The sequence below is a fragment of the Cydia splendana genome, chromosome 1 (assembly GCF_910591565.1).
Source record: "Cydia splendana chromosome 1, ilCydSple1.2, whole genome shotgun sequence".
NCBI classification, from domain to species: Eukaryota; Metazoa; Arthropoda; class Insecta; order Lepidoptera; family Tortricidae; genus Cydia; species Cydia splendana.
This window is the reverse complement of record NC_085960.1, coordinates 22,419,642-22,443,595: the sequence shown is the minus strand read 5'-3', so window position 1 is coordinate 22,443,595 and position 23,954 is coordinate 22,419,642. Positions and strand designations below refer to the sequence as shown.

Below are 23,954 nucleotides of genomic sequence, written 5' to 3'. Positions count from 1 at the left end.
GCTCAATTATTTACATAATATCTGACATTAGCGCGGAAGGTCTTTAACAACTCTACCTTGGTAATAGTTAAACAAGATGTCTGTGTAATTTAAATTCGTAAGAAGTTACGTTCTTTTAGTCCGACAAGGCACTGCATTCGCGTGTCGATCACTTGACCTACAGCATCATGTAATTTTGTCATTGATACACATTGACACGGAGGTTAATCCATTTTCAATATATTACTTATTAAATGTTCATAATCACGGAATGCATGTTTGTAAAGTATAATTTCTGATCATTTTTACTCTTTCGTGTGCAAGGGAAACTTAAATACAATATTTTAACAGAAGTAGGTATATATGTTATAATGATTTTAATAACAGCACATTTTAGTGGAAGTTGTCTATCATTTACATTGCACTGGTATAATACCAATGCAATGAAGTATCTAAGTCTTATTTTTTTTAACTTTATTATTAGGTGTACTTATTTACTACGTGAGTTCGATTAATAAATAAATATCCTGCAATACCTGCAATATCTGCATGCATGTCTGATGAATATGTACGAATAATTAATAAACACGCCGCGTTTCTCCTTCATATATGTATTACTTAATAATTACCTACCGACTCTTATTATACTTTAAGTAGGTCACATACTTCAAATAGTTTATGTAGAGGTAGAGCATTTTCACATTGAAATCTTGATAATGTAGCTAAAACTCTCATCAATCAATCACGCGATTTGGTAAGCCATGACACTGCGTCATTATGGTAACGCCCAGCTTAGCAACTTGAGGAAATCGATCATGAATCATTAAAAAAGATTCGTTACACAATTTGATGATACCTATCGCTCATTGTTTTATAAAGAGTATTCACATTGTTAGTCTTTGAACTGAACTTACGAATCTGCAGAATAATTAATTGTTTTATAGTTAATTACGAGTATTAAAGTAAAACATAAGTGATTTCTAATTTCGAGTTCCCGCTTGCCTGATGCTAAAATTGCCTTAATAATCTTTTTTTATTTCAGCATATACTTGACTTTAGTTCCCCTATTACATTCCTACTGGTTGAAGTAACGATAATTATGTATCTAAAGTTATACTTATACTTCGCCTCTAATAGGTTTTTTTTATATATTTAGAGTTAGACCAAGACAAGTCTGCAACGATTTGATACCACATGCAGTGCAAGTGTAATTTTAAATGTCAAAATTCTATGAAATTATGTCGTTTACCTAAATAACACTTGCACCGCGTGAGCTATCAAAATCGTTGCAGACTTATCTTGGTCAAATTCTACCTATTATTTGGTGCACGGCAACATAAAATCAGAGTTACCTACTCGTATTATTAAGGTCGGAATTGTGTTATGCTCATTTAAAGCATTTTTTTCAAAACTAAATTAGGGATTGTCATCAACACAGTCACCATCATCAGTAAGTAATTTAGGTACTCATGCAGTGTCTAAAAATGTCTGAACTTTCAGTCTACCACCTTATTAAGAGAGTCATATTTATTATCTTGTCCACTCCGATATATCTGCTGTGCGAATATAGACAGTGTTCTTATTTATTCTATAGGATACATAAATTTGTTAAATGTATTCAGGCCTTCTGATGTCTCGGCTGCCAATAGTAATATTTTATGTCGCAATCCAGGACAAGCATTGGGCGCTTACACGTGATACGTAGAGATCCTTTCATTGGTGGCTGTCGTAACGTCTGAGGCATTTGTTAGGTAAATGTCGTAATTATTCGACTGTCTTGTTAACGTAAGATGCTGTGGAATCGTTTCCGTAACGAACAATCTACAAAGTAACTTTCCGTTAGTTTACCTCAGTATACATACATTTTATATGTATATTTAAAATCATATCTAGGTATGGCGAGGACTGCCTACATTTTATAATTGGCTTAACTTATAGGTATATGGTATTGGATCGATGGGTCTTCAGGGATGTTACTATAAACGACCGCAGCTGAGAATTTGGAACAACATCAGCATGCTGGCTGGTGTTATGTTGAATCGCCTGTTTTAATTGCGAATTTCAACGTCTGCCACCCTCGAATACGATATATCCCTACAGTTTGCGTTCAAAAGTATCTGCCATAGTCTAATCGTCCTATCTACATATAGAGATTATATCTCTCCTCGTCAAGCAATTGTAGATTTATGAATACATACATATTATGCATTTATTTTTAGTACATGGTACGAAATGGTACACAAATCAAATTCTTTCACTGTACCTACATAAATAATGAGTATTGATTGACTAAGATAAATTTGATAAATGCTAGGGGTGTAATTATAATATACCTGGTCTAAACATTTGAAAGAAAGAAAGAAAGAAAATACATTTATTTATGACAAACAAACACAGATGACAAATATACAATGTATAACATTTAGAGCAAAATGCCATAAAAGGGTCACAACTCAGCATGTAGCTGGCAAAGCCAGTGCTGTTCTTCCGTTGTGACCCAGGCGTACGCCGTTCGACGACGAGGCGGCTATGCTTTAATTAACTAAACTAATTAAAAACTAGAACTATAACTATACCTAAAACATAAAATTGAAACTAAACTATTTATACACTGCAACATTGCGGCAATTGCCGTATCTAGAACAGCCCTGACAGCCAAGTGACAGCCATTTCTAAGAGCCTCATGCTCAATTCACTATACACAGTTAGAGATGGGTAGGGGTGAGTAAATACTGAGTATTTACTCGGTATTTACTCAAAGCACCCGATAAATACCCGTATTTACTCATTTAGGTGGGTAAAAACGATTGCTTATAAAATATTCAAAAAGTGAGATTTAAGAACAAAATTATCTTTTATTGAAGAGTGCTAACGTGTATTAACAATATCTATAAAATAAAAAGCATATAGGACGCTTAATTTAGGAAAAAACAGTAATTATTAGTGAGAGGCAAATTGTTATAATGCATAGGTAACAATTTTGTTTTAAATAAGAAGGTATTTACTTTAAAAATATGGTACTTCAATTCTATCGATGTTCTAGATAACTGCATGTCGCGCAAAAGTGCGTATTTACGCGGCACTTACGACCTTTTATTAAGGGTTTTTTAAAGAAAACTCAAAAATGGCTCAACCGATGATGTTCAAAATATTGTTTTTTTGTACTCTATTATAGGGCTAATCTCCCGATATGTTTTCATATTTTTTCTGAACTTTGGTTCTAAAGTTATAGAGAGATAATCATTATTTTGGCCTTTCGAAACGGGTTTTTTCCAAAAATATTCAATTTATCCAAAACTGTTCTTAGAAACATTCCAGTTATTTTTAAAGACCAATTTAATGATATGCAACACGTTGGTGGCTTCTGAATTTTTTTTTCGTGACAATTAGTTACATGTATGGAGTGCCCCTCTTAAAAATACATTTCTTACAATTTTGAGTACTTAATCCAGTAGCGGCTTCCATAATACACCTATATTTCAAATTTATATGCCCCTTCCAGCACTCTAAATAGTTTATACCCACCAATTTGGATATAAACGAGTAAATACGGGTATATTGAGTAAATACTGAGTATTTACTCGGTATTTACCCGTGAGTATTTACTCACTACCCATCTCTATACACAGTTCACTACAGCCGGTAGAGTTAACTGCCCTTGACTTTGGTTATAGCCACAACCTCCAAACAATATAGGTAGGTAAGTACTTAATAAAGGTATATTATTATTTCTTTTTGCTAATTTAATGTCTTTATATCAGCCCCATATGTATATGGTCCAAATTAATTTGAAGGTTGCGGTATGACGTTTGTTAAATCTCTGCTCTAGTTAGTTGGAGTGCTGATGAATTGGTCAAACTAATTTGCGAATTTAATTACATGTGATTATACAGAAACATGTCGAGAGTGATGCAATAATGTATGAGGCTTATTGTTTAGTTAATGTACTACATATAATATTATTATCTTGATAGTGGACCTACTTAAAAACTGTTATGTAAATTTATATGTAAGAAATATTATATTGTTATTTGTTAATCATATATTTAGACCGTTGGTTAGAGAGAAGTACCTATGATACAGCTGCATCTGAGAATTATACTGATTTAGGTACAACAAATTATGAACAAAAAACTTCATGAATATATGGGAGTTGTTTGCAATCAAGTTTTCTTTGTGTAGGTACCATCCGAAAAAAGCAGCATACTTATTACTAATATTAGGCGTCTCTAATGGCACACTCAGATCGAATCTCAAATCCTTTTTGTTTTATGTCATTAGCGCTATTCAAATGACTATAATGTAGGCCCAAGATGTTAACTAATACAATGTCCAGCGAGTTGTGTCACTCTGTCGCAACGTTAGTTCACACTTGATTTGGTTTCAGTGCACGCGCGCGCGTGATTCGCAGCTTGTTGTTTCCATGTACTTTGCATTCTGAGACGCGATACCAATCTTATCTTTGTCCCCGTATCGCACTATAGTAAAATATATTCAAATTTGGATGGCATACCCATATCCCAAAAGGCATCTGAATTAACTAGGTTCTGTTTTAAGATCTCGAGTTGGGGAGGGCGGTTGTAGCACTACATAATATAAGTAGGTACAAGATAAAGTTCGAAGATGTATATATTAATTCGAAACAATTATTTTCGATCTATTATAACAATCAGATCATTACGTATATGCCAGCTATCAGATTATCAAAATTTCGGTTTATACGTTTTCAGAGTCAATAAGTCCTGTAGGACTTTTCAGAGTTAAGTACTAGATTAGGTACAAGGTTGTACAACTTTTGTTATTCTCTTCATACGCATTGGGTTTGTGCTAATGTTACTGAGTTATTTAACATCGATACAATCTAAATGTGATTACGATCGAGCTTTGATCGATGCAAGAATATAGTTTATATTGTTTTAAATATGTATGAGATGTGTTGCGTTAGCGGAAAGCGGTAGCCAGGAGTAATGTCTAAGAAGTTCTTAGTAAGAACTCTAAGAGATGTAGCGCTCTGGCTAGAACCAAATGGAATTTCACAACTAGTTTTAACATTCCTTGCTTAATGTCTTTTGTGCTTCGAGATGTAGGCATCAAACGATACTGGACACGTAATGTAAATTGAATGCAAGTTTGCTTTTAAGTCCGACCTATCGTAACGGGTATGCAGTCCAGTCTGCGTAACTACTATTGATGGCACAGTGGTATTACTGATAGCAGTGGTGCGATCACTTTAATTAACGTCAGTTAGCCAATTACGGACCCGTAATAAAATTATATAAATGACGTCCAAACAATTATGCAATCAGTGAAAAGGAAACTATCGGATATACCTATACAATACCATGTACAGGGAGCTGCGAAATTGCATGGAAAAATTATGAATGAATTCATTGATAAGGTCGCCATGCACTTTTACGGCTGATGGTACCTAACTTGCTTACTGTTTATTTAAGAAAATATCTTAGGTACCGATAAGTAAATAACTAATAAATAATAGGGTACCATTTTACACCGATCGACCTAGCCCCACACAGTAAGCTCAATAAGGCTTGTGTTGTGTTTTTAGGGTTCCGTAACTCAAAAGGAAAAAAACGGAACCCTTATAGGATCACTCGTGCGTCTGTCTGTCCGTCTGTCACAGCCTATTTTCTCCAAAACTACTGGACCAATTAAATTGAAATTTGGTACACATATGGAAGTCTGTGACCCAAAGACGGACATGTAATAAAAACAAATAAATTTTAAGCATAGGGGGCTATTTTAGGGGGAATATGAGAAAATTAAAAAACAAAGTTTTGCAAACCATATCGTGTTACATATTAAATGAAAGGGCTTATTTTGAGAATCTCAAATATATTTTTTTATAGTTTTATATGAAATAGTTTAGAAGTTATTTAAGAAAATAGGCAAAAAATGACCCCCCCCCCCCTCCTTGACTCCGATACTACGGGGTCTAAAATTTTGAAAAAAATACACATAATAGTTCTTTACCTCTAGATGACAGGAAAACCTATTAGAAATCTAGAGTCAAGCGTGAGTCGGACTTAAGAAAAAAAAGGTTGGGCTGTTTTAGGGACACAGCCGTAATGGTTTACGTGAAACTCGGTGTGGACAAGCTTCTGCGAAGGCCGAAGGCAATTATAGTTCAGTTGTCTGAATGCGAAGGTCGTAGGCCCTGAAGGCCCGGAGCCTCCGACATGTGCATGCTTCCTTGAAAGGAGATTTTCGATTTTGTTCTATCTTTTGTTAAGCGATTGGGCCCGATACCTATAGATTACTGGAAAAACGTATAAGAAGTCTGCCACTAAGCGTGAGCCGGACTTGAGAATAAGAATTGTGGATATGCTCTATCAGGGCCACAAGTGCCACAACCGCAATTGTTTATGTGAAACGTGGCGCGGACAGCTAGTGCGAAGGTCGATGGCCAAGCTCTGCGTTGGGCCGAAGGCCTGAAGCATCCGAGAGAGGTGCGCCTCCACGCAAGGTCGAAGGATGAGCTTTAGGAGGTTAGTGCTCAAACAGAACAAATAATTGGTTTAAGTACGAGTAGCTAAATGAGAAGGCTGAAGTGCCGTATATCAGAGGGTCTACCGCTAACAACGAAGTTGGCAAATTGCGGGGATTTCTCTTTTACTCCAATGAAACCGTAATTAGAGTGACAGAGAGAAATGCCAGCAATTTGCGAACTTCGATTTCCGCGGTTATAGCCCTGTTATCTTGAAATAACAGAGATACGCCCATACGCCTAACAAATAAAAAAAAAATTAGGCACTATGCATAATAATTAAACTGAATAAAAAAAAAATTGGGTAACTAACTATCCTAAGATAGCCAGCCGTGTGTGGAAAAATTGAATGAACAATTGAACAGTTGAATGTACTTAAGAACTTCGCTTTGCTCGCTCGTTCGAAAAAGTACGGAACCCTTAGGACGCGAGTTCGACTCGCACTTGACCGGTTTTTTATCTATATGTATAATAAACGTGTATTCTTAATAACATATGTATAATAAACGTGTATTCTTAATAACATGACGTTTTTCTGTTAATGTACTTTTGACCTTACAACGCATTCAATATACAGAATAGGAATACACCTTGTAGAAACCTAAAGCATCCTACTGGTCTCAAATGTCCACTGTGCATGTAGTTGTTGTTACAGTTCGGTTTTATCGCCCCCGCAGTTTCATCAATACCTTGCTAAACTTCCTAGACGGTTTAAACTAGAGATGCCCCGAATAGTGGCTTTGGCCGAATACCGAATATTCGGCCCCTCTCTCGGCCGAAGCGCCGAATATTCGGCATAGGATGCGAACATTTTGAGTCACGTTAATTATGAAAATTGTTCGCCAACAAATCACAACGTTTGCTAAGATTTAACTTTTATTGCTCAGAACTAGGGAATGTAGTTAGAGTCAATCTAATCAGACCAATGATAAAAATAAAACTATTTGTAATCAACAAATGCTCAAAAACAGGGCCTTCATATTGAACAACTTTCCAAGAAAACATGTTAAAAATAAATATAGTGGTTTGCGGTTTTATAATTGTGTAATTTTTATTTTTAGGTAGGTGCAACAGATATTCGGTATTCAGCCGAATAGTAGGCAACATTCGGCCGAAATCCGAATATTGGGCAAAGTGGCCGAATATTTGTGGCATCTCTAGTTTAAACTTGACGCTGCACTTACCTTACTAGCCGTTTGTCGTGTTGCATATTTAAAGGGTTTCTTAATGTTTCTGGCGCAAATTAAACACGAACCATAAATACAGAGAAACAGTAATTATGAAATCATTTTCCAACACTATCAGATCACAGGCGTTGGCTAATAACCCCTACCCTGTTATAAATATAGTGTATTAAAGTTAATAGAATTTACGAAGTTATAAATTAACGTATTCATTTTTGGGTACGGCTGGTCACAAGTAATAATAATGTCACGGCACATTTTTTTGGTCTTGTAAATTAATTTCATATTTTTTACAGTAGGTAAATTAAATATGAGCCTTTTTATCACACTTGCTCACGCAGGTTTAGTGAGAGCATATAAAATCCTGAATGTGGTAATTTTTTAAAATTATGTCACTAAGTTAGATGAACCTAGAATATACATTTTATATGTAGGTACCTATAATTCTAGACATTTCGTCTGGGTATTGTAAAATTATCTACAAGTACAAGAGAACTATTCTTAATGGGTCAAAGAGTAAACAACCATTTTTCTTGATTTTAAGTAATTTACAATTCCACGCATTGCTCATAACTTTATTATTTATCAGTTGGCAGGATATTTATAAGTGTGAAAATGAAAACTGCAATCAGATTTGCATAACTAAATCAATTGCGTATGCACAGACGGGCGGGTCGGTCCTTGTACTTATACTTACCTGCCGAGCCTTTATGTAGGGCTTATTACGAAACTTCTAGGACAAATTGCTAGTCACGTGAACTTACCATTATCGTTTTGTAAACGCTTTAATTGAAAGCTAGTCTATTACACAAAAATTTAAAAATATTTGTTAGTTGTTACAAGTTATTTTGTGTTTATCTCAATATAAATAGTATGTATTTTTTTAAATAATACCGTCGTAGATTAAGTTACGAATTTACATAGATATTTACTGATACCTACGGTTAGAAATTATTCAACCTTTTTAATTAAATAATTTACCTCATCTCAATTGTGAGTGCCAGTTGCAATTTATCAATATTAAATTATCAGTAAAATCAATAAGTATGGTTCTATTTCTGAACTGTCGGATGACGAGCAAGGGTCACCGAACAAAGGCAACGATTTCAAATAATTTACAATACCTATGTATACAGAGAGTTCCATTCATTGTTCCTTATAAAGTTAATCGCCCGTGTGCAATGTGCATTCATTGCACACACGTGCTCGTATCAGTCGAACTAGGGTTCATACATATGCCGTGCAGACCTCAGCCGAGGTCAGCTCAAGTTCAGACACTTGTTTTGGTTCAAACCAGTCCGACATGTGAACAGGTTTGTTACGTAACGTTTCCGCGGTTTCACTCGTGTGTGAAACTTATTGGCGGGATGTGTGGCTACCGTGACTGCTGAAAAAGTGAAAGGATATGGGAACAACTGCGTTCCCTTCAGAGTTTCAATAGGGAAAAAGATGGACAAGAGGCAACATAGCATTGTTAACAAAAAGTATACACGTTGGTAATATTTTTTGTCCACAAACCCGATTCGCTAAAACAATTGCACGAGTTGTCCCAAAAAAATTAAGTAACTATAATATGTATGAAAAAACCGAAGATAACGAGCGATGAAGATAATTTTTATAACTTTAATTAATTACGCAAATAGGTATGTTGTAAGACCTCCCTGTGCGCTGAGAGATAATTAATCAGCTGCATGTTCATTATTCTAAGACGACTTTGTTTATTTTAGTTGCCTAACAAGAGATTTATATTGGTCAAGAAAAGGCATGCCCACATCCATACTGGATTCCTCGCCCGAATCAACAGATCAGCAAACACTGGATCGCAACTGGATCAGTGTCTCGACTACTGCTTTAAGATAAGCATTGTACAATAAATGTATCCATTGTAAAATATTGTTATTAAAGCAAAATTAAGTACTCGTAGGCCGCTGACCGAAAATGGAAAATCTCACTCTCAACAATTCTATTACAAAACGAATCGCGTTCGCTATTGCTTGTATGAATATTAATATACTAAAGGTTTTGTTGCCTTATCGGCCATTACCGCTGTATTTGAAAGTATGTAGGTATGTGGAGTAAGGCCGCGGAAGACCACCAGCCGTAATTACTATACCAATCGATTCAGACATTACAATTGAAATAAACGATTGTCGAATAATCGTAACGTTACGCTATAAAGCAATGACAGGCATTAGTCCTATGCATGGGTACACGAGTAAGTTATTAAGGTCGTTCATCGGTGCCGTAATAACTTAGAATTCAGATGCACCCATAGATAATTTGGCGGATTTGATACGCATGTAATTATAACGAGGCGTTCAGTTAACTCCTAGTTAACTGCACGCTTCATTTGTTAACGGCCTGAACTTTTAATTTGATTACGCTCTTTTACCACCTCAACCTTCATAACCAGGTTATCTAAAATCGTCCTCGTGTTAACCAGATTTAGTTATTACTAGCTGGGTAGTAAAATATAACATATCCTTTATTAACGGTAGTGACTTTGTGAGTCGGTATACATAGTAGATACCTAAATCGAGCGCTTTATTTAGTTATGAGAAATTATTAAATTAAGTAAGTAGGTACCTAAGGTGAATAAGGTGATTTACGAGTAGGTATTGTAGGTGGCAACTATTTGAATAGAGACAAGAATAGGAAAATTTACGTTTAAGACCATGCTCATGCATATACGAATAATGTATGTTGCCGAATCGAGAGCAGGAGGCTAATTCACAATTCAGTTTGCATTTATTTAATGATTTGATTTGATTTAAGTATAGTGTGTCGCGCACTCAAATACGAGTCAGTGTACATATATGAACTAACGCTAATTAAGGTCAAATTGTTATACATCTCTCGCTCTCTCTCTTCCGAGCTATATATCCCACATGGTGATGGGGTCAACTTTTCGTGTCTTTGCTTCCACTTCGCCCTATCCTCGACGTCGTTCTCGGACACTTTGCACTCAATCATATCTTTTAGCACTACGTCCTTCCATCTTGTTTTCGGTTTGCCTCTGCCTCTTTTACCGGGGATGGAAATTTCCCGGTGCTAAATTTCCGACGTAGTCTGGTGGTCTCCTTCTTACGTGGCCATACCATAATATTTTATACATAATATTGTTATACATAATATTTTAAATTCAACATTTAGCATAACTAATGTTAATATGTGGTTTTCCCAGGCGTTAGTGGTGTGCGCGTGCGTCGCACTCACGGCGGCCCAGTACAACCTGGACTACGGCCTGGACTACAGCGATAGCTTCGCTCCCACCAACTTCGGCGGACCCCTCCTGAACACGTTGTCGGCCGCCGGGGCCAGAGACCCTAGAGCTAACACCGGTAAGTTAGGATACGTTGCAAAACATAGCAATGTATTCTAGGGCCAAGAAAATTGATACTGAGATTATCCATTTTATTAGATTAAATTATACATGAGCCGAAAGGTGAGCTTTGTTATCAAGCCTATTTAAAATTGCATTTTATTAACTAATTTTATTTGTGTAGTACTTAAATTAGGATTGGAAACCAAATAGAAGCAAAATCAAGGGCTAGTAGTAAAGTATAGTATAAAACGGAGTGATTATTTAGTATTGTAGTTTTAGTGTGATATTTCAAAGTTAAATCTCATTTATGTAGGTGATTCATACTTGTTTGAGCTATTTAAAATGACTTACAAATTCAAATTCATGAGTTTTATTGATATGTTTGTTAAAAACTTACAACTGGAATACAATAAAAAAAAAATACCAATAAAAATACCAATGTATTTTCGCGCCGAGGCAATATTGGCCGCGCCCAAATCTAGTCACCGATCAGTTACAAATGTCAAAATGTATCTATGGAAATCCATATCTAACGAATGTCAACTAGTGACAAGTTTGACCAAGTAGTTACAATCAGAATTTAATATAATCAACACACAATTTTATGTATATACATTATTTATTTTGCACTAAGGCTTTAGAGCAAAATAAATAATAAAATATAAGTAAATATGATACAGAATCGGATTGCAGTGGGCTTAGGTGGTTTCAATGCAAACCAACCAAGTACTTACCTACTTTAATCGTAATCGCGATGACTACAATTACATTAGAGTCAGTCGAAGCTAACTGCTTCGTTTTGGCAAGCGACAGCATTTGGAAGTAATAAACATCAAATTACAATGAAATTATGACGTTTACAGTGGTATTAATACACTTGATTACAAAATCGGTGCGGAGTTAGGTTAGAACTAGTAAAGTTTCTACACAATTTTATTTAGCTTCACTACGTGTATTTGTATAAATCTATATGGGCTTCAATATTGTATTAAATATTAACCACTTGTATCTGATTTAGTTGAGTACTACAATAATTTCCATGATAATGCAATAATTATGCTAATATGGCGCTAATCTAATGATGCAGTCGGAAGGAAGGCACTTCTTGGTGGGAAAACACAAACAAATCGAGGATAGATTTATTAAAAAGTATAAAAAGGTATTGAACAGTACTTGATATACTTACATGCAAATGAGAAGCAATATGTACAATCAGAAAAAGAGTGTCACAAAAAATACAGTAACCTGTTAACTTCGCATATCCGTAGGTAAGTGGTTACACTCGTGACTTTACTTCCTTAATGACGTTTCTTAATAGGAATAAAACCAAAATGTGAGCCACTTCGATGGCCGCTTGACCTGTACGTAGATAACAATTTTACTACTACTTTTATTACTGTGGTTGACGCAATTTTACTATTTACCAGTTACTAATTTAATCGTTAGGTATTATATAATATGATTAACTAGTGATAAAACATATCATTTTCTAACTAACCAGTTCCAAAGCTATATTGTACTAAGAGCTGCCCGAAATTAATACAATTGAGAAGCTAAGATGGTAGTTAAGCTAAAATAAACATTTAAGCTTAGACAAAGTTACTTGGTCAAGTTGCACAATGTTAAAGGGCTTAGTACTGAGGAGAGTTACTGTGGCTTAGTGGTGACATTTCCATATCATCACGGGTTGTCTTAAGCGGCTGTTGACTTGAAGCAATCATTCAAGCACGAGACGCAATGATGCAAGTGCCCTCGCGTCATAAATATGTTAATAATCGGAACATTATTGTAATTGTTGAATATACAAATTTAAGAAGATTCCCATGTATTAATGTAATGTACACATGGGATTTGCACCTATATAGATGACTAAACTTATATTGTGACGAGTCTAGTCTGGAAACTGTTCCGATTCCCTGTCGTCTGTGAGGTTAATGATCCATTTCAATATAGTACTAAACTTTTATAGAACTACTCTGTTAGTAGTATGTAAGTACTCTATCTGGATTCCAGATAAAGTACTTACATACTATTACTACCATTCCAGATTCTGGGATGGTAGTAATAGTTAAGTAATTTGATAAAAATACTTAAGTCTTTCATCAACTAGGTTATTTACAGCTAACGACGAAATCGGTGGTAATTAATAGTAAGCTAGCTAAGTAATCCTTTTCTCTTACTTTAACGGTTCAGCCACATAAAACTAGACACAGCACACCATATTAGTTTGCCAATATTTAATTAGATAATAGCTTAATTTTATACGACAGTTGCGTTGGTGTTGTAAGTAGAGTGTTTTAATCAAGACATAGAGCACTGCATCGCCCCTGGCTGTTATGAAAACAATTGCACTTCGATGGTTATCATACTGGAGGTTACTAAATATAATTTACCTTAGTCCAAGTTGATTGCCATTTTACACTGGCCAAATTACTATATTTAAACTCCGATTAAGGCAATTCCATAGCTGAGTAACTGAAGTTTAATCGTCAACTTATAATTATATTGTCAAGTGTGAGACTGAGAAAATAATCATTATTTCTTGCAACTAATATAAAAGTAGTCGGTACTTTATTGACAAACTTCTTAGATAATTGCAACAAAATCTAGCTAGTATTGCTGTTCGACATTATAGTGTTAGCATTCTCATAGCAAATGTTTTATTATTATTATTTGACGAAGAAGACCGGGAAGACCTCCTGAAAAAAGAGGGAGATGAAGCGCAGTATCTGATCCCTATGACATTGACAACCCAGGAGTGAGCGTACTGGCCTGGCGATGGCGCCGCCGTACAAGGAGGCCCGACCAGATAGAAATCGGACTAAGGGAAGGAGGAAGAAGATTTTACTGAGCAATCCGATGCGTTCCATGCAAAACTTGAAACAGTTAACAGCAAAGACTTCGGCTCAAAATACATAAAGTGTGTTAAAATTCATATTATATAGGTACCTATATAGTTACATTATACTTTATCCTCGTAAGTCCCCGCGTAAATTCGAGTTATGAACTCTTATAGAAATAAAAGAAAGTTCCAAATTCAAAAGCGCAAAAATTGGCTTGGGTCTTACAAGGCTAGGAGGTATAGTTGTAAACTCGTGCGTAATATAACGAAAGTATAATACGAGTAGTTAAAGTTTCAATGTCAATGTCTATCCGTTATCCATGGAGCATTAATAGCACTATTGACAGTCACGAACATTACACGAGGTTCTCTTTTTACCAAATTACTTTGTCAGGTAAACTCACTCATGTTTCGCAATTCAAATGTATTAAAGAATTTAATAAATGAAATGTTACACAATTAGCATACCCATAGTAAAGTGGTTCTTCGAATACACACCTGATAGGGTCCCTCCTATCGTATTGTCGCATATATCGCAATTAGGCTATAAGTATAAGATAATAAAAGTATCTTATGACCAGCTATTAGGAGTAAGCCTGATTGCAACCTATTTTTTTTGTATTTACTATCTCTCCATGTAATAAATATTTATTACAAAAAGTCGTGATCGTGTCCAAATTTCGCTTGTTAAGTATCAAACACACAATGACTATCGGCGCTTGAAAGTAGCCTTTAATCGCAGCTCGGCTAATGCAAGTGAACAATTACGAATATAGTGTAACGATGTTGGTCTAATTTATAAGAACAGTCACAACTCGTCAGCAACTATAGTTGGGTGTCATTACGTATTTTACGCCGTGACGGTCTGATTTGCAGGCGTCGATGTGAACTAGAATTATTGTTAGAAAAACATACATGACGTAGCAATAGTTATTTATTTAACTGTTCGTGCCAATATTGATACCCGAGCAAGCGAAAGATTCGGAAACTGAACCATGAGCATAGCAAGTGTTTCGAAAAGTAAAATCTCAAGCGAAATGCAATCTAAAAAAAACTCAAAATTTGAATTTCATTTAGTTTGCCACTCTTGTGGATAAAATGCAAATTTCTCACCAGTTTTTGAAGAATAAAGACTGCCTTGGTGAAAAAGTACCTACTTACAAGCTGGTCACAAAAGACAACTAGGTTTTTGTAAGAGCGGGATTATTTCTGCATCCATTAATATGTGGTCAATATAATGGCCTAATGTTACACTTGCCATTAATCCTTGGATCAAGTTTCGTAAGTATAATTTGGATACCTATGTATTTATGTCGGTGCGACAAAGCAGTGGGAGGAAGTCATGCGCATTATACTTGGAGTTAATGACAGTTAACTAGCAGGCCCGTGTGTACAATAACCCATAAAACATTATTGGGAAATATTTTTATTGCCCGCCCAAGGGACTGAAGGGCAGACCCTTTTACTATAAAAAATAATAGCTTTAGTAGGTAGGTAATTGTTAAAGATCAAGGCCAGACTTTTATGTTGTATGTTTTACAAGAAGGCAAAGTCGAGCAAGCGTTCGATTCTAAAATTGAACCACGAGCGTAGCGAGTGGTTTGAAAAATTTAATCTTGTTGAGTGATGCGAGTTTCTAGGCACGAGGGTTAAACGAATTTTGCTACTGAGTAAAACACAAAATTTTTCACCACACCAGCGCAAGGAAAATACTACTAGTAAAACGTTTGGTTTAACCAAATCAAATCCATATTTATTCATTAATAAATATTTATCATGCACATTCATAATTTAAAAGGAAACAACTCAAAATTTGCGTAAAATTACTTTGCCACACATGTGGATAAAATGCAACTTTGTCATCAGTTTTTGAACAATCAAGCCTTTACGAGCTGGGGCCCGTTTCTCAAAAGGTTGTAACTTGTAGGTAATACAAGCGGATGTCACTTTTTGACAGCTTTTGTTAGAAAGGGATTTCCACTTGTATTACAAGTTACAAACTTTTGAGAAACGGGCCCCTGGTGTGGTGAAAAAGCTATTAATTAGATCAGCCATTCTCTAAGTGTGTTCCGCGGAACCCTAGGGTTCCGCGACACCCCTGCAGGGGTTCCGCAAGAATTTAGAACACTATGCTTTAGTCGCCTCGAAAAATTTTACTATGCAAAAAACACACTTCTAAAAACTATTGTTTTATTGTAGGGTTCCATCAAGTATTTCGCTTTCCAAAAGGGTTCCGTCAAAAAAAAAGATTGAGAACCGCTGAATTAGATAAACCAATACACGGTTATAACAAGATGTAATATAACCTTAACTAGATCGTCTATTGAGTAATATTAGAAATCTTCTAACAGGAGATACCTACTTACTTAGGTACTTCATTAAATTAACGATAAGCGTGATCAATATTCAATGAGTAAGTATTGAATGAAGCTGTGGTGCAGATATGTTTACATAGGGAAGGTTGGCTTGCGTAACAATGTAAATTGGTTTTGTGTCATCATTTACCTTTAGACCGATCCTGATTATTCATGAATAAATTAAATTGAACTAAGTGTCTTAAAATATGTTATATTTAGTTATAGATTCACTAGATATGAAATAGTAAAGATATGTGACGTTCCACGGCAAAAGGTACCTTATGGCGGCTGGCGCTTACGCTGTTATTAACGCCGCTGCAGTATTCCGCCGGGGCAATGGTACCTTTTGACGTGGAACGTCACATATCTTTACTATTTCATATCTAGTGAATCTCTTCTTTTCCCGAATCGCGCCGTATAACATGTAATAGTGACTAAATAGTCCAACCCTTTTTAAATTTCAATATATTTCCTTGATATTACCACCCAAATAGCAATCTTCCAAAGCACATGTGTCACATTTTCTGCTCAAGTAGCTGTGTAGCTGCAACAGCATGTCACTCGCCACACTCGCCCGGTTAGAAGGGTCCGATTGACGGGCCGCGCTCGGCGAAGCGCAAAACGCGCACAAGTGTGCAGTGCTCCCTAAGTAAATTCAATCTCAATTCATTACGAATACTGAATGTAAATATTAAATATTATATTTTAATTTTGTAGTCGCCGCTGCTTGCTGAGACTTTGTTTTTGTTATGTTTGAGGCAAGTTTGCAATAGATAGAGTGTGCTCCTATTTTGCCTAATTGCAAAATATCATAGCTGCACATGTCCCAATTCAATCTAATCTAATTGTCCAATTCTGATTTTTTATGTAGTATGATATTCTGTTCAAGTAACGTTAAACTCAATGAATCATTTTACCTCCCATAGGGGTATATATTTGACTGGATATCAAAAGTGTGCAACTAATTCTAGGACAGATAGAATAGAACTATTTTTTTTGTTACTAAATGAATAATATAGTCAATAACATAATAACTTTACAAATACTTTTAATGCAATTTAAAAACTGCAGCTTATGACCGCGTAATACTAGCACAATAGACAGGATTTGATTAGCCTCAGATATATGATAAGGACTAATTTCTGAAGACGGTATCAGACCACGACTCGTAGTTGATTTAATTGTTCTTGTGGAAGTGGTAATGCGTGTGCGTTCCAGCCGCGCTCTGTTTACGACCGGCCAATGTCAGGTTTGGCAATAGTCATTCAAGGATGGTGCTTCCTTAAACATGTTTATTGACTATTTTACGTCATGATTAGCTTCTATGCTTGATTTTTGTCATACAATTAATACAAAACAGGTATATTACACCCATTTGTGCAGTTGGTGGAGGAGAATTTTAATTTCGAGTTGAATTTGTTATCACTTACTGCATCACCTGCTTAGCGTGAGGCCGTATATCCTTAGACTGAGTGAGGAATGCCACACTGCAACCGTTCCGCTTGACAACTAATTCCAAGAATTGGCGTATGCACTAGTCTTTACGAAAACGACTGCTATTTGACCTTCCAACGCCGAGGGGAAATCAAACCTTATTGGGATTAAGTATTCCGGTATCAAATGATATTTTGTAACATAAGTTCCGAAAAACTCATAGGTACGAGCCGGGGTTTGAACCGCCGACCTCTAAGTACCCACAGTTATAAGTATTAACCCCATGAAGCGTTAGAAGCACAACGCTTGTTGCGATGTCGCTCAACTATTGGCCCAATTCGAACAATGCTTCTAAAAAGGTCCCTGTACACAATGGGCCAGCGCCGGCCACTCCAAGGGACGCATTTATGCGTTAGAGGGAGCAAGTGATATTGCAATCTCATTCTACCGCATGGCTGCGTCCCTTGGAGTGGCCGGCGCTGGCCCATTGTGTACAGGGGACTTTAGAGATCACTGCGGTACGATACTGGCAGTGTCGGTCTGGCGGTGTCAGTGTCAAAGGTGACGTTTTTGATCTCTTAGAAGCATATTGCTCCAATACGGCCGTAAGTTTTCATATCGGTATTAAGGCTGGATTCCACCAGTGTGCGGCACTGTGCGGCACAAGCATTTTTGTACTTAATATGCTTGTGCCGCACAGTGCCACACACTGGTGGAATCCCGCCTTTAGATTGAAATCGCACAAAGAGGTAGGTACGTTATACAGACTTTAGAATTATAAATACCTAGCAGAAATTCGTAATTTCAAGCTTCTTACCGAATTTACCGATCCATTATAATGTAACTGTAATTATTCTCTTAAGATAATTAAAACCTAGTTTCAAGTACTTACGACATACCTAATCATTCATTGGGGATTTAAAACTTATAAAACATTCAGTTTCAATCCAATGCCAATTATCGTTCGGACTCCTTATATTTTTCAGTTAATACGTAATTAAGGTGTAACATTTATGACAAATTCCATTCTATTAATCAATATAATGTTTTGTTATTCCACTGATTAACATAAATTAAGACATAGAGTATTTATGGACGTCACGACTTAAAATGCAAAGTCTTTTTTGCATTGGCAATATTCAATATTTAACTTCGTAATCGTAAATATTTTTGACGATTCAACCCAAATTTTGTTTATGTAATAAAGAAAGTGTTCTCTGCATTTTACATCAGTTCTGTGTAATTAAGTCATAAAAGAGGATATTTACTTGATATGAGAATTGCTCAATATATTTTGCTAACATATTATGTAAATATCTGAACCGTGATCAAACTTACACGTCTCGATGTCATTCGTTTACGAAAATAAATTAAAAATGCGGGTTCTTCGCATGGCAATTGTTTAACGTTTCAAGTACTGTTGATATTGTTGTTGTTAATAATTTTATCAATAGGTATATAAATCCAACATAATGCATCTGAGAAATTGATATTGATATAGCATGTAATAGCCGGAATAGGTAGTCTTAGAAACAAAATTTTACAAGATAAACCAGTCTGCAACAAAGTTTTGTTATCCAGTGTAAATTACAAAACGAGACCATAATTTAACCAACTCAGTGTCTGATTCTTGATACGAGTCTATAATTTCCTTCCTTCTTTATCATGATTTATATATTTATTTTTTGTTTAATCAATTTCAGGACCAGTAGTGTTCCCCCCCTCGCCGCCCGGTGACCCGTCCCAGACCAGCGGCGTGGTGGTCGGCGCCTCTGGCTACGGCTTTGTGCCCCCGGGCTCGCAAGGTAAAATCTACCCCTCCGGCCGATGATTCACTAGTCAACGTAGTTAGTACTAATAAACATGGGAACAGTAATTAATACTACTTTACAACAATACTACTACTCCTGGCTATTTAAACCAATGCCAGCATATTTACTTTCTGAAGACTTTAGACCGAACGTTCTCCAAACAGACCGTCGGCAATTTGCACAAATATCACAGCATAGCGTAGTCTCCCAATCATTATTTATTGTTCTCATGTAATGCCACATCGCACTCGGATTTCCCTGAACTTACCTCAGAATTGAGCAGCTTTAAAATGGTGGTATAAATAAGTTTTTATTCTTGCGCAGTCGCTGATATTAAGTGATATGTGAGAGACCTTTTATACAGTTCCATCTCTTTTATTACAAATTCTAGATTTATAAGCTCAATTGACTGTTTGAACTACTGTATAATACTAATAATTGTTAGGTATGCTTTTAATGTTTGTCTTTTCTAGTTACCATAAAAACTAAATTGGCTGTAGAACTCCCTTAAGTTGAATTTTCACCATTTTAAAGATTGCTTGGATTTTATTGTGATAGTGTGCGGGGTTAGTTTAGCAAATAGTAAATTATTTTATAATTGTAGACGTAGTTGTATAAATGCATGGGTATTTTGTGCATGTATCCCAGACATCCCAGTATCCTAGTTTGGCGGTTTACCTTATATCTTGTTCCTTATTTTTTGTTTGCATTATGTACATAACTGTCTGAAATGTGTACCTAATAATAATTTTGTATTGGAAATGTTTTGTTTTTTGTTATTGAGTTTTCGTTATGAGTGGACATGTAAAATACCTTTAGAGAATGTGTACCTTGTATTTATTAAGTATTGGAATAATAAACAATAATTATTGCTAACTGTTTTATTATGGATTCCTTTAGAATTAAGTTGCACTTATAAATATGCATGATTGCACTGCACGAAGGGTTGGTATTCGTAGAGATTATCAATAGTAAATAACAGGTGAATAAACGGTAAAATATAAATCACCTATTAAATAACAGTCTAAACTTTTTTTAAATGATTATTTTATTTTGTTAGTATTTGTGTTTTGGCAGAGATAAAATAATTCCCTTGGTACTGTACCTACTGAGCAAGTGATTTAAAATAAAATAGTCCATTGTAGCTAGAAAATCTAAATAAAAAATAAATACAAATTGACCTGGTCATACATAATCGAATAAAGTTGTACTTAAATATGTTTTAAATGACCAATATAGAACTAAGGCCGCTTGTATACGTCCGGTTTTTCCGGACAATTGTCCAGGTTAGGCGACGATGATGTCTGTGGCTTCTTCCGGTAGCCACACACAAAACTGAACGTAAGGTACATGACCCATGTAAGGCCCAGTGCCTAACAATGACCACTTTTTTAAATATTAAGTAGATCTTTATTCACAAAAACGGTTACAGTTAATATGAAACTTTGTTTTCTATGCGAAAGCTACTAATAAAACTTCAATGATTTAATGATGTTTTTCTTAAAATTCGTAGTTATATTTTTGTACTTAAAAATAAATAAGGTGGAACATGGGTCAGCTACCTTAGTCGCTAAACACGATCTGTTGTCCGGCGAAAACACCGGACGTCTACTACAAGCGGCCTAAGAGTTGGGTAAATTCAACGAAATTGGTTTAAAATATAGGTACAGTAGGTACTAGAGATGCAAAGGATAGTTAGTTGGCCGGATACCGGATGTTCGGCCTGACTATCAGCCGAATATTCGCTAAAAAAATAAAAATTAATCCGGCGAAGAGCATGTCGGGCCATGGCCAATGCTCAGTGTAGGGTTCCGTAGTTAGCCGTCTGTCACAAAAAACCCGATTTCAATAAAATAATTCATATATAACGTAATTTATCTTTAGTTAAATTTTCATTGATTAATGCCCAATCTTTCCACTATTTACCTGTATGTCTGCTCTTGCATTGTTATAAAATATAAAAATATAGTGGCAGATATAACTACCTACATTTGATTAAAACATTTATAACACATAAATATTATCAAACTGCACAACGGGACTTAATCGCGTATTTAAGTTTTAAGATTTACCTCCGACGAGGACGGCGTTGTCCCCGTGGTCTCGGAGAAGACTGGCTCAAGTTGACATCAACATCTTCTAGCCGCGCGAGTTTTTCGAACTACCCGCACTTGGTCTTGTTTATCAGTTTGAACGTTTTGCGCACTAGGGATGTCACTCTGTCGACACACAACACTAACGATATTCGATTTATCGACTGTCGATATAATAATGATGATTTGATAATGTTTAATAATCGTGAAAGTTTAAATCAGTGTTTTAACACATAAATATTTTATTAAGATGATTATTTGTCCAATAAACAATAGTGGTAAGAACGTAACTTAAGCCACAAACCATAGTTGGGCAGCGGGGCAGCAAAGGTAATGCCGAACTCGTTCCGGCTACACGCTTAACCTTCACCGTGCCGGATCATTACTTTTCCTCTTTAACTTTATTTATATTTATCAGTATCTTTTGTCAGCGGCTCGGTTAATCACGACTTTAGTTAGTAAGCGAGTGTTGCTCAAGCGGAAGCGAGGTAAAGAATTCAATTGATAAAATCAAGTCAGCTGTTAGGCGGAGGTTCAAGGGTAAACGATGTAGTTTAAATATTTAATCTTAGGACGTGCACGACCGCAATAGTGGTAACATACAATTTTATTTAGGTACTTACAGTACCGTATTTAAGTTAGCCCTATCACTCGCATATTTGAGACAGTATATATAATCATTAAATATATGGATTTTTAGAAATTGGTGGGGGTTGGTAAGCAGTAAAAAAAATCTTAAAGTAGATTGTGGATTTGGTCATTTAGGTCCAAGTTAGAGCCACTCCACACTAACATCTCCCGAGCGTCAGCGTCTAGTCAATTCTACGGCTGCTGTTCGACGCGACGTCCATAACGCAAATTTTCCATAACGCTGACTAGATGCGACGCTCAAAGACGCTAGTGTGGGGTGGCCCTTAATGCTATTATGATTGTGCTATTAAGTACTTCTCTGACAATGATTTGTACGCATTTTCTTAATCTGACAGTTCGAAACCAGATTTTCACATTGTAACCGTCAGATTAACAAAAATCGTACAAATAATTGTTAGATTAAGTAATAACACAGATACTTATAGCATTAACCTGGATCAAAATGACTATTATCCATTATCTACTTAACGATGTTTTTAACCCCTCACCAACCAACCCACCAACATAGACAGCTAAAAAGGGAATAGATCTCCACGAGTAGCAAGATATCACTCATAAAACTTAATCTGACACGCTCTTCAAGTAACTTGAGAAACTAGAGGAAACAGACTACCTTACAGACAGTTTTTAACCATTTTTACCCGAGGCAATTTTTTGGTCTGAGCGAAGCGAAGACCAAAATAGTAGACGAGGGTAAAAATTGACATTTATGCCGTTGTTGTACACTCTGCTTTTCACTTCAATTGCGAGGAAAATAATTATATTTTTCACGGCAATTTAAACCACGAAATTGTCGTAAAGCGAAAGAACATAATACATAACCAATTCCCGCCAACTAACTTTTTAATTTTTTTTTAAATTTTCAACATGTGATCAGAGTTTCAGACGCTTGGTTTTCTGCCAAGTCAATTTCGGAGCATTTTTGAACGATAATCGACTCCTATTTTATATGATTTACTAAATTTAATGACAGAAAATACGGATTTCTAATAAATTGTAGCAAAAATAAAATAATATAACAAGTTTTGTCATCTACACAATTTTATTGCTCAGTAAAATTGTGCAATATGTTTTACTGTTTGGCTGTTGAGACCGATTATCTTAGTCTTAGAAGAAAATTTTACTTTTAGGCTCTAGAGCATAAAATGCGATTTTATGTCGTCTACGCACGACATAAAGGTGCACTTTTTGAGCATGAGAAGTGAAAAACTCATTAATTACCACCACAAGTGAACCATATTAGTAATAAAAGAAGGTCGATTTTTCTTTAATATTTTTTTAGTAATTAGTGACTTTTGCTTGTCACCTGACGATATTAGAAAAGTAGTATCTCAAACATAACTTTTAAACTTTGTTTAACCTCGAAAGTCCCCGCGTACTTGTACAAGAACAAATTAAATTCGAGTTTTGAACTCATATAGAAATAAAAGAAAGTTCCAAATTCAAAAACATAAATATTGACTTGGGTCTTACTAGGTTGAATGGTCAGTGAATTCATAATAGGTTTAAATAGATCCCTAATATCACTTAGAGTTAGGTCAAGAAAAGTCTGCAACGATTTTGATAGCATACGCAGTTAACGCAGTGCAAGTGTTATTTATACGTCCTAATTTCATAAAAGTTTGACGTTTATAATAAGATAATAACACTTGCACTACGTGTGCTATCAAAATCGTTGCAGACTTTTCTTGGTCTAACTCTAGACATTTGAGCGAGTTGTTACAAAACGTTTTAATATAGAACAGTCAATTTAATAGCAATTACCAGTGGAGA

The 23,954-nt window shown here is 35.6% G+C and overlaps 1 protein-coding gene across 2 annotated transcripts in view; it reads left to right on the top strand.

Moving 5' to 3' along the window:
- LOC134797884 (uncharacterized) overlaps nucleotides 1-23,954 on the top strand; it is a 51,301-nt gene that overhangs the window by 13,845 nt on the left and 13,502 nt on the right. For both annotated transcript variants that reach the window (XM_063770236.1, XM_063770243.1), the window contains 2 exons: nucleotides 10,853-11,009; nucleotides 19,330-19,431. In XM_063770236.1, coding sequence (XP_063626306.1) covers nucleotides 10,853-11,009; nucleotides 19,330-19,431 — 259 coding nt within the window. The remainder of the gene's footprint in view (nucleotides 1-10,852; nucleotides 11,010-19,329; nucleotides 19,432-23,954) is intronic.